We start from the raw sequence: 12,203 nt of genomic DNA, 5'->3' as shown, positions 1-12,203 counted from the left end.
ATAGCTTGTCATTGCCGCAGCGCTCAGCCTCTCTTGTAGTCTTTTGGTGCCTTAGAGGTCAATCCCTAACCTTAATCAAGTGATTTGGAATTTTTATTTAATTAGAGAAAAAATGTTGTATGACAAAAAATGACGTTTTCTACCTGCCTATCGCAAATATTAGGCTAGCACTTATGTAGTATTGTAATAAGTACATTACAGTGGGAAAAGATACATTTCACTTATTAACTTATTCGTCAAACTATTTGCCTTCTTTAATAATATCCAAGGCACAATTAAGCATTGATTTAATGTCGTCTTCTTATTCAAAAGTTTTCTTATTTTCGCCGTAGTTTAGAAACATTTTACGGTTTTACCCTGGAAAGCTTTACAGAATTTATAGAGTTTGTTTTCTAATACAAAATATTGTACGGAATAAGTTTAAAGCAAGGAGTATGATACAACTGACGTGGTTCGCTCTACCATATGAATATACATGCTTTGCAGACGGTACTCCATTTGTATAAGAAATATTCAGAATAGGTTATTGTATACGCGGTAATTGTACATCAGACATATATATCATATGCCATATTCACTATTAGGACTTTTGCAGACTATAAGAGGGAAAACAGGGATAAGCCATTTATACTGGCAAACAAGGACAGAGGGACTTCGATCAGAAAAACTATTATGGATTATGGATAGACTAGAGAATAGAGATAAGTACTGCCAGGAACTATTTACTATTTATAAAACTGCATAGACCTACGATTAAAGTACAATATATTGGAAAATTATGACCAGTGGATGAATTACAAAAAAAGTACTGTAGACTGTAAGGGACTTTATGCACATAGTGAATATGACCAAGCCAAGAACTCACAGACATTAAGAAATACCCCCCTAATATTTGGGTCTCCAACAAAAATATGGGGGTATCCAATGAAAATCTGGGGTCTCCAATAAAAATCTGGGGTCTCCCATGAAAATCTGGGGTCTCAAATGAAAATCTGGGGTCTCCAATGAAAAACTGGGGTCTCCCATGAGAATATGGGGTCTCCAATGAAAATCTGGGGTCTCCAATGAAAATCTGGGGTTTCCAATGAAAATCTGGGGTCTCTAATGAAAATCTGTCTGTGTGTCCTCACTATCATTTCACTCTCATTTTTTCCAAATATCTCCGTCAATTTTGAGGGGGGAAATGGTAGACCACATTTTGGAAATCCCAAGACATAGTAGTTTCCGATATAAAATGTGATACTACCAAAATTATGTTTACGAAATAATCCCGCATGAAACAATTAGACCCTTTAATTAAAATTAAAAAACATTGGTTAGACAAATTAAAGGGAAATGATCAGACTTCCTAAAATAAACTTGTTCAAAATGTTTAAGAGGAAAAAAGGTTTGGTTTGAATAATATTTTACACCATTCTCATATAAAGTTTTCAAGAGAAGAAATCGAAAAGATGATTTTATCGCCATAATTTAAGCAACTAAAAATTAAGATATTTAGTTATTTTTGACGAAAATAACTTGTTGTCAAATTAAGAAAGTGACGATAATTCTCCTTTTCCCCGGCCTATCTTTACATTAAGCCCTAATTCCTGATCAAGTGATCAAACAAGATCAATTTTGGACATTTTTTGATTGATTTAACATTGATCCATGATGTTAAAGGGAAGATTACCAACAGTCATCATGGCTTTAGCAGGTAACTTTCAGCATTAAAGGGACTTTTAGCGTAATTTATAATGACCCGCCATGCAAAGATGGCAATGCCCGATTCACAATTCGTTATCCAATTGAAACCTTAATCTGATCAATAATGTGGAAGATATTGTCGTTTTCCAGGTTTAAAAGGATTTATTTCTGATAATTCCTGTGTGTTTTCTTTGTATTCTGTTGTAGAGAACTCACAACTGAAAACAACAAGTATTAATTGTCTTATAAACATTGAAATCTAATATATGCGTGATTGAACAAAGCTTATCAGAGCCAAGGGTGTAATGCAAGGAAAGTTAATTGCGGTCGTGTATACTCTACGTACACATTGAAACCAGTTCTCTTTGGGCGGAATTTGTAAACAAGAATAGATGCATCAGTGTTCGTTTAGTAGTATCCGAGAAGGTTAAAAGCATTAAATTTTGATAATTTTGATAATTCACATAATAGTTTCCTGTAACCAGAATATTTCATTGATTTTTATATAAAAGATGGATCCCATNAATTTTGGATTTGGAAGATTTTTCCTTGTATTACATCCTTGATCAGAGCACCGTTGTGAATCCGGCATTGCCATCTCGTACCATTTAAATTTTTTAAATCTATCCAAGCAAAAACAGGGAAAATGAATTAGAATTTGTTTAAATTTTTAAATTAAAAAAATAGCATATATACGACATTTTGCTTCATGTAATTTTTGGCCAGAAATTCTATGCCATTTTGTTATACGTCATTTGTACAGTAAGATTTGTCAATGTAAAAATTTCCCTATATAGCTTGTCATTGCCGCAGCGCTCAGCCTCTCTTGTAGTCTTTTGGTGCCTTAGAGGTCAATCCCTAACCTTAATCAAGTGATTTGGAATTTTTATTTAATTAGAGAAAAAATGTTGTATGACAAAAAATGACGTTTTCTACCTGTCTATAGCAAATTAGGCTAGCACTATGTAGTATTGTAATAACAATAAGTACATTACAGTGGGAAAAGATACATTTCACTTATTAACTTATTAGTCAAACTATTTGCCTTCTTTAATAATATCCAAGGCACAATTAAGCATTGATTTAATGTCGTCTTCTTATTCAAAAGTTTTCTTATTTTCGCCGTAGTTTAGAAACATTTTACGGTTTCACCCTGGAAAGCTTTACAGAATTTATAGAGTTTGTTTTCTAATACAAAATATTGTACGGAATAAGTTTAAAGCAAGGAGTATGATACAACTGACGTGGTTCGCTCTACCATATGAATATACATGCTTTTTAGACGGGTTCCATTTTTGTGTAAGAAATATTCAAAATAGGTAATTGTACATCAGACATATATATCATATACGATATTCACAACTTTTTTGTGCAATTATTCATAGCTAGACCCCTTTAACCCTTTTTTGTGCAATGCTTCACGGCTAGACCCCTTTAAACCTTTTTTTGCAATGATAGCTAGACCCCTTTAAACCTTTTTGTCAATGATTCACAGCTAGACCCCTTTAACCCTTTTTTGTGCAATGATTCGCAGCTAGACCCCTTTAAACCTTTTGTCAATGATTCACAGCTAGACCCCTTTAAACTTTTTTTGTTCATTTATTCACAGCGAAAACTTTAAACTTTTTTTGTGCAAATTTGATAGATATTATTTTCTATCTAAAAATTAATTATTTAAAAAAGGTAAACTGGTATTTATGCAGCAGAGACATGGATGCTAGAAACGGCCTCTTCTCAAAACAGGAACACGACGATATTTTCGTTAATCTCATTTAGATAAAGGTTAAAATGCCGCTGTTTTAAATCCGGTAAAAAGGGCCCCTTAAAATAACGTGAACAGTCCCTTTAATTGTTTAAATAAAATAATAAAACAGAGGTTTATTTTTTTCACTGAAAACTGTTTAATAACTTATTTTCAATGTGAAACGTTGCACAATTAACATGCATTGCTTTGAGAGTTGAGCCAAATAAAAAAAATTAAAAATTAAAACGAATTCATATATTATTACCGAATGTTGCATTGCAGGATTGTTGGTTCTGACCCAGCTAGTCTATATCTCCAACAAAGAGGATCCAGTACAGATCAATTCTTTAACAGTCTTTAACAATTTCAACATTAAACAAGGAATCTAGTCTTAGCTAATCTAATTGAATTTCAGGAATTCTAAAAACTGAACTTTTCCAAAATTACTTTTTTCCAAAATTACAATTTTATCTTCATAATAAGCTCTTCGCTCAGACATATATTTGTATTTATTTATGTAAGCTAAACCTGACCGAATGGGCTGATTTTTTTTTTTGGGGGGGGGGACCCATTGGTACGCTCGGGGTAACATAAGCTAAAACATTATTTTTTTTTGATTTTATTTTTTTTTGATCAGATCAGGTTTCAAGTACCCCAGCTTTTACAAGTTTGCAACATTAACAACTAAAAATTATTCAATTTTAATATGAATTTTGGAAAGAAAAAGAGAAAACTTTATCCGCAAATTAAAGAATTTTCTAAACTAAAATACAAAGAATGTAAATGTGTTATCATCGTACAACCTTTTTGTAAAAATAATATAAACAATTTTGTATCTTTAAAATAATCTCGATACGGAGATAATAACTATCTAGATTTAAAAAAAAAAATATTCAAGACTTGAAAAAAATCTAGAAAAGTTGAAAGCAGAAGAATCTGAATCAGAACCAGCTGAAATCAAACATATTCTTTATTTTAACAAGGTACTACTTTTTCTCTGTATTAATGGGACTGTAGTCGTGACTCTCGATTTTCAAGCTCTAGAAAAACGACATTATTTTAATTCACATACAGTGGTAGGCGATTATAACAATACAAAGAAGACGGTTTTTAAATTTAAGTTTTGATTGTTACAAGCTTTTCTTGAATCATAAGTTTATAAGTGATCAAAGAGAAGCTTTTTTAATTGATAGCGTCTCTTGACTTCTATGTCTATGTGTATCCATGGTGATTAACAGCTTGATTTAAATCAAAATTGAAATCGAAAGTCGTCTTCATTGCACTAATGTAATCGCCTACCACTGTATTAAATTAGATCAAAATTGAAGTTATCGTTCTGAATTGTTTAGGTAGAAGTTTGATCACATGAAATTGCCATATTTTTTGGAAAAAGTGTTTAATTCCGACATTTATTCTACGTTTTTTCTAAAGTAGAAATGTGTAGATCACTTTATAGAGAAATCACATTTACAAATTCAACTTTTCCAGGGTAACGTTGTGGATTAAACATGCCATTCTATAAATAGAGTCATTTGAAATATCGTTCACATTCCCTTCAGTTTTCCATCATATTTTGACTTTAATTATTGTTTATTATCATAAACTGGTTGTTTTTGCAGTATTTCCATCTTGTTGACTGGAATTTTGGATTTGGAAGAGAACCTTTTATTACTAACCAGTGTGCCAACAGTAACTGTTATATTACAAACAATAGGTAACTAACTAACTAACTTGTAAAAGGATAACAAGAAAGTTCTGAATTAGGAAGACGACTTTTAGAATCAAGTTAAAGGTTTAAAAAGTCCAATAAGCATGAGCAACATCAATTTTTCAGATGAAACAGACTTATTTTCAAAGATTTATAAGTCTCTAGAACAACTATATTGATTTTTAACAACATTAAATACAATAGTAAGTATGTTTATTACATGACTTTACACCATCAGGTTGCGAAGATTAAGCTAATTTTTAGGAGTTTTATATTTTCAGGAGTTTTATATTTTTAGGAGCTATCTTCCATCTTTATCCGATTTTGAAGCACTTCTTTTTCATTCTAGAGATATGGAATCAAAATATGTTCAGGTCACTAAATTTTATCAATCTTTAACATCGAAGAAAAAGTAAAAATGAAAAATTTCTTTTTTTGCATTTCCAGAATCTTAAAATTTTTCTCCATTTTGCAAAACCAAATATTGACCATTTTTTTATAAATTCTCTGATTATCGTAATTTTTTTATTTTATGCTAAAAAAAAACTTTTAAATCAGAACTCTTTAGGTTCCCAACCCTGCCAGGAGAAAAACAAATCAAAAGTATATTTTTTACTCATTGGAATCTCCTCTAAATGATGGACTGGACCTTAATAACCATAGGTAAACTTTACAGATTTAAAACAAACTATAAAACATGGAAAAGAAAATCAATATTTTTATGAAAATTGAATTTACATTAAAGAAAAACATAGTTTTATTCAGATTAGTTAAAGACATATCTTTTATTGCATCTTAGGGGTGAGTCACCATAGTTTCATATTTCAATTTACTGTTATAGCGCCGTTATAACATTTTTATTTCAGGCTAAAGTCCTTTTTCAACTGGACAATGAGTTACAGAATAGACTCCGATATATATCTTCCATATGGTTATGTTTCTGAAAAAGAATCCGGGTCTGTTTTAGCGCCATATCCTCCAAAATGGCCGAATTCATCTGTTGTGAGGTCCATGCCCGTTCTCCCGCCAAAATGGCGTCAACACCAAGATAAACGTAAGCTAGTCAGCTGGGTTGTGTCAAATTGCAAGACACATTCAAAAAGAGAGGAATATGTTGAGGTAAAAAAACTACATAAAAAACATGTTTCATTTTTTTCTTACTACCTGGGGAACCCAGCGTGCATTGCCCAGATTACTCATAGTTATCCCTGCCGTTTACCCGCAATTGGTCGTAAATTACCCGTTCAACTCGAATCTCAAACTCAAGCTAAGAATATTCCCGTGGCTCTCCCGAGTTTCCCAATCAAAATTTGAGGCAACTAGGTCCCGGGGCTCCTGAGTTATGATCGGACAAACAAACAGACAAACAGAGATTACAATCACGTCTTTCATTGTGCTTTTTATATTTTTCATTTATCGTGCGCAGTGCGCACATTGTTAAAATAAGAAATAAGGATTTCGCAGATTTTTCTGCTTTCTTTACAAACATTGAGTTATAACCTTTCTTTTGTTTAAACCTCTAATTATTGTCTAGGAGCTGAGAAGGTTTATCCCTGTAGACCAGTTTGGAAAGTGCAATGATAACCCCTGTGATGAATCAACGTGCTTGAAAGATATGGAGAAAAATTACAAATTTTATCTTTCCTTCGAAAATTCATTTTGCAAGAATTATGTAACGGAAAAGTTCTGGAATGCTCTAGGAAAATATGAGTTTGATTTTTAGATTAAAATGTTTTTAAATATTTAGTAAAAGAGGTCTATAGAGGTCTCCTATAGAGGTCTATAGAGGTCTCCTATAGCCAACTTTGGCGTAAAGTTAAGAGAAGTGGAGCATTTTAGTTTTGCCCCAGAATAGCTATAGTAAATAAGTTCTTCTTGTGATCAATTTAATTTTTTATCCCTTTTTATGAAAAAATTGCCCTTAAACACTAGTGATTTAGATTTTTTTAAATGTTGCCGGGTATGAAAAATATCAAAAAAAAATTAAGCTGCTAAAATTTGGTCAGTGATCGACCAAAAAATTTTTTTTTTTAAATTTCAGAAATGGGCTTACTCTTAAGTCATTGTTTTAATAAGTAAACCCAATTTCAACCAAACATTGAAACTTACCTTGCATTTTCACCTGTTTCTTGTGTTTAGTTCAATTGTCCAAAAAATATAATTTTAAACGTTAGTATATTACAAATACAAATAAAAGAGTCAATGTGGGGGGGTGGGGGGCTGCACAGTGGTTTATTTAAAAATCGTACATTTAACTCGTGTTCAGTTTTATGTTTTCGAATTTTAAAACTCATTTTTTGTTAACAGAGCTTAACATGATCCCGATTGTGCTAGGTAAATCAAATTTTTCATTTTCATAAGAGCAAAAAATGTTTTGAAGAAAAGTAAATTAAAAATGTGTATCCTCATTTATTAAATGATAATTAAGTACATTTTACTCGAATACTAAATATGTACATATAAAAATATGTCCCTATAAACATGGGAAAACTCGAAATTATAAAATCATTTACAAAGACGATCTCAAAAATCGTCACTGAATTCCTATGTTTATTGGGACATCCAGTACCTTTCAATGCACTTTAATGCGTTCTTAATTCAGTGCTTGACAATAATTTGAAAAAAGAAAAATTTTGTGATTTAAGTACAGAGGATGGGACTATAATAACGACATCAAACTTTTTTAAATATCAATGCTTGAAACTTTATTTTTGTTCTTTGTTCTTTGTTTGCCTCAGACTAATGCCATCTATATATATATATATATAAAGTAGTAATCTCTGTTTCTTTGATTGGATTTCATATATAAAAATTATTCAGGAAGTCTTTGGTCGATTTGCCTCAAATTTTGATTGGGGGACTCAGCTGAACCGGCCACGAAAATGTTCTCACTTTATTTTAAAATTATAAATTGAGTGGGTTGACTTTTTTGGGAAAAGAATATTTTCCAGGGGAAGCTGGGTTCCCACGCTAATAAATTAATAATCTGTTTGTTTGTATGTTGATCGTATAACTATTGAACCTCTTAACCGATTTGCCTCAAAGTTTATTTTGATCGGGGAACTCGATGGAACCACGGTAAAATTATTAGCTTGGTTTAAATGGGTTGATTTTTACAGGAAACATAGTTTCCGGGTAGAGCTGGGCTGCTAAATAAAATTTCTTTATTAGACAATAAAAATGTTATTTTTAGGTTCAGGAGATTATGAAGTAATAGCACCTCCCCACTCCTATATAAATGTTAAGGTATGCATTATTACGCTTATTTTTAGAAGAAAATGTGTATTTCGTATAATAATATTTAGGGTTTTCTAGAGCAAATGCTTTTTATTCAACTATAAGAAAATTTTTCAAAAATTTGCCTTCATTTTTTGCATGTTAATAATAAAAAAAAACACTTTACAATCATCCCCGACCTAAACTATAATCTTTGGCACTAAAAAAGTCCTGTAGAAAAAAAGACCATAAGATAAAATAAAGTTCTATCATTTTGTGACTTTTTTCTAGGACGTATTTTTCAAGTAATTTCAGGATAAAGTCCCAGAAATCTAAAACACAGAATTTTATTTCAAGCTTCATTTTTTTCTCGGGACTTCAGAAAATTAGCACTTTTTCCAAATTTTTACTATAATTCACAATCTGAATAACTGAAGGATACACTTGAGATCATGTTGAAAAGATATAAGTTTTACAAATTTGAATTCTAGTCGATTTATCAGATCCTTTGATCTTGATCTGATAACTCGACTTGATCTTGATTTTGATCTGATTGTTAGGATTTCGATTCGGCGGAACACCTGGCAGAATATCTTCTAATGCTTGATAAAAATGAAACGGTAGGGGCGCTAATCTATAAATTATATCAACATAACATTTTCAGCTTTTAAGGTAAAAGTTAATATGCCGGGCAAAGCTTGGTTCCCAAGCTAGAATGCATATAAAGCTTAATTCTGTAAAGATTGAATAAAACATACAGGGTGCCCCATAGACATCGGAAATAAGAGAAGACTTAAAAATCATCTTTAATTTTGGAATTCCCAAAAACTAATAGTTTTAATTATTAACTGTTCTACCAGTGTTCCTACTAAAATTGTGTTCACGTAAAAATACTGCATTAAACAAAGACGATATAAAAGTCGTCACTATATTCCCATGTTTATATGGAACACCCTGTACTTAAAAGTTAAAACTGGAAAAAAACATGAAATACGATTAACTTGATTTTATTTTTACGAAAAAAAATATAGCATGTAAACTTGTAAAGTCATATTTGAAAATAAAAACTTTTAAGCTATATTTTGACTGTTATGATTCTGGGATTAGTTAGCAGTGATCAGTGATAAAATCTCCATTTCGGATTTCCATCCTTTACATCAATCGTATTTCCTTTTGTACTTTTACGAACCACATATGTACACTAACAGATCTTTGCTAGATAACATATGACTGAGATATCTTTGTTTTTTTTCTCATTAAAATTTGTTTAATTTTAATTGTGTCTTCTCTTTATAAAGATGACTTGCGGATTTATGCTGCATAAACAGTGTAATAGTTTTATGATATAATATATCTATATATTTTTAGGAGTATTTAAAGTATTTCTGGTGGAAAGAAAACTATAAGATTATTACAGATATCAAAGTGATAACTGCGAAGGTTAGGAAAACCTTTACAAATTTATTAGACAACAATTCAGTGGCCGAATTTAAAGAATTTGAGCCGCGGCCTACATTTGAGGCGCGGATCAAATATGGTTCGTTCCACTTAAAATATTATTCGATGTTTAAAGATTTAAGCCGGCGCTCAATTGAAACCGGTTTTTTGTCGGATATGAGACGCGGCTCAAATTTGTTAACTTCGGACTCAGGTTTAAAAATGATAGAACAAAAAAGCAATTTGGCAAAGCCATAAACTTTGATATTTGTTCCGAGGTCGGGATTAATGAATAATGAGAAGTAGTTGACGTATGGATACTTAATTCTCTCGAGTTGAACTATCCATACTTATAGTTCAAATACTTTTATATAAAATCCGCCCTCCTAGGATATGATTCACAGTTAAATTTAGATGAATGGAAATAATTAATTAAAAGATACAAGGATTATAAAAATAGCTAATGAGACATTTTTTTATATTTTAGAGTATGTGCAATTTGTGCGAAAAACTTCACGAACAAGAGAATACGGAAGTAGTAAAAACTAAGGAGGAATTAGAATTTCTAGCTGGTTGGTGGCAAAACAATAAATGTATTGTAGATAAAACTTTTAAAGAATTGTTTAGAAAGGTATTAAAAGATTAAAATATAATGCCAGAATCAGATATACAACTTTTTTAAGACTGATTTTGAACAGAAAATTAGTATTTATCAAGAATCTTCGAGATGCAGAGAAAAAGTCCAGATACTTTATGACATGCCAAAATAAAATTATTAAAATCCTGATTTATGCAATGTTTTTGCTTGTCTAGCTCTGGACACATTGTGATTATTTCTAGATGTATCTAGATGTATCTAATTGTATCAAATGAAAAAAGGTAAACTTAAAAAAATTAAATTGAAAAATTATTCCTGAAATATCCAAAGTTTTTTAAACAAAATTTGAGAACCAATTAAACTTTTTCTGAAACTATTTTGTACTTTATCATTTATACTCTCTTCATAGTGAATTATATTATTGACTTCTCTATAAAGTTTAATTATCAGGTTTATATTTAGATTGGTTCCTGGATTGTCTCAAACTTTTTTATGATATTTCTAGAATATTTTTTATTTAAATAAAAATGAAAATAAAATTAATTTTAGATTTTTATTTCTACTTTGTTAGAAAACTTATTTTAACTAAAGATAATTAATTGTATCAAATCAAGTACACAAACATTTCATTAAAATTACCAATAACACTATTATTTTGGAAGGACGTGTCATAAAGTTTTTTGGACGTAAATTTTCTCGGTAAAAAAGGTAATGTTACATCGTCTATACGCAATATCTCCCCTACTGAACTTCCGACCTACTATTTTTCCGACCTACTGCAATATCGGACCTACGTCAGCTGTTTATTTTTGTATTATTTGAGGGTTAGGTTAGGTTAAGACAATTTCTGGGCCGAGCGCCGCGGCTAGGACAGGCTTGGAGGCCGGGCGCTGCAGCGGCCACATGTCCATATCGCAGCTGTAAAACCACGTGCTAGTAGGTCGGATGTGTTGTATAGCGGATTTGGCGTAAGTCAGAAGTGGAGTATAGCGGATATGTGTAGGTCGAAAAATACACCACCAATTTTCTCTAGATCTCCAAGGTTCTCGCCTTTTGTTCAAAAACTTAATAACACTGAGAACCAGAATAATTGTGTTATGAATAGTTAATTATTATACAGCTAATTTAATTTTATAGCACTGCTATTGATTAATGAAATAATAACATGTGAGCATAATTGATAAAGTGCACAGTAAAAGTTTCATCATATAATACATTCAGTTGTAAATTCAACAAAACCTAATTATAAATGTCTTATTTTCAGATTGATAAATAAATAAAGCAGCTCCACTCCACTCAGCTCTGAGATAAATTTCTTACGTGATTCATTAGTTATTAAAACAAAATAAAGTTAAAAAAATTGTATGATTTCAATATTTCTTTATTTATGTTAAGATCGTATCTTTAATTTCTTAGAGTGAATTAGTATTGCATCTTGAAATATCACAAAGTTGGTTATAATGAGTGATTTAATGGATTTAATGAGCCATGGTAATTGAATAATCATTAGACTTTGTGATATTTTAAGATGCAATACTCAGTCAAATTTGTCAAAAATTTTATTGTAAAACAGTTTAAGAATTCAACACACGTAAAATATTAATTTGAAGTGTAGAATTGAAAAAATGGTTTGAATTGTGCTTTTTGCGTGACGCGGCTGGATTTTTTTTAAATCACACTTCAAAGGCCCTAAATATGCCATTTAAAAAGTAGTTTTGCCCGGAAGAGTCAAATGTGGTAGTACGGAAGGGGAAATAGTGGTGGTTCATGGCTGCCGGAAGAGAAAAAAGCTAATATGTGGTAATATTGTTTGA

At 31.0% G+C, this 12,203-nt stretch overlaps 1 protein-coding gene across 1 annotated transcript; it reads left to right on the top strand.

Moving 5' to 3' along the window:
- The first annotated feature begins 1,349 nt into the window (after window positions 1-1,349).
- LOC111713228 (alpha-(1,3)-fucosyltransferase C) lies at window positions 1,350-10,646 on the top strand. Its single transcript, XM_023488053.1, has 13 exons — window positions 1,350-1,696; window positions 3,713-3,811; window positions 4,346-4,413; window positions 5,050-5,144; window positions 5,437-5,512; window positions 5,707-5,801; window positions 6,005-6,257; window positions 6,673-6,838; window positions 7,446-7,472; window positions 8,332-8,384; window positions 8,915-8,974; window positions 9,723-9,794; window positions 10,279-10,646. Exons 1-13 carry the CDS (start codon window positions 1,651-1,653, stop codon window positions 10,435-10,437), a joined length of 1,269 nt encoding a protein of 422 aa, XP_023343821.1. The 5' UTR covers window positions 1,350-1,650; the 3' UTR covers window positions 10,438-10,646.
- Window positions 10,647-12,203: the final 1,557 nt, after the last annotated feature.

Source organism: Eurytemora carolleeae, unplaced genomic scaffold, assembly GCF_000591075.1.
Source record: "Eurytemora carolleeae unplaced genomic scaffold, Eaff_2.0 scaffold1059, whole genome shotgun sequence".
Lineage (NCBI taxonomy): Eukaryota > Metazoa > Arthropoda > Copepoda > Calanoida > Temoridae > Eurytemora > Eurytemora carolleeae.
Note: the sequence above shows the minus strand (reverse complement) of the source record. Positions and strands in the feature narration are given on the sequence as shown.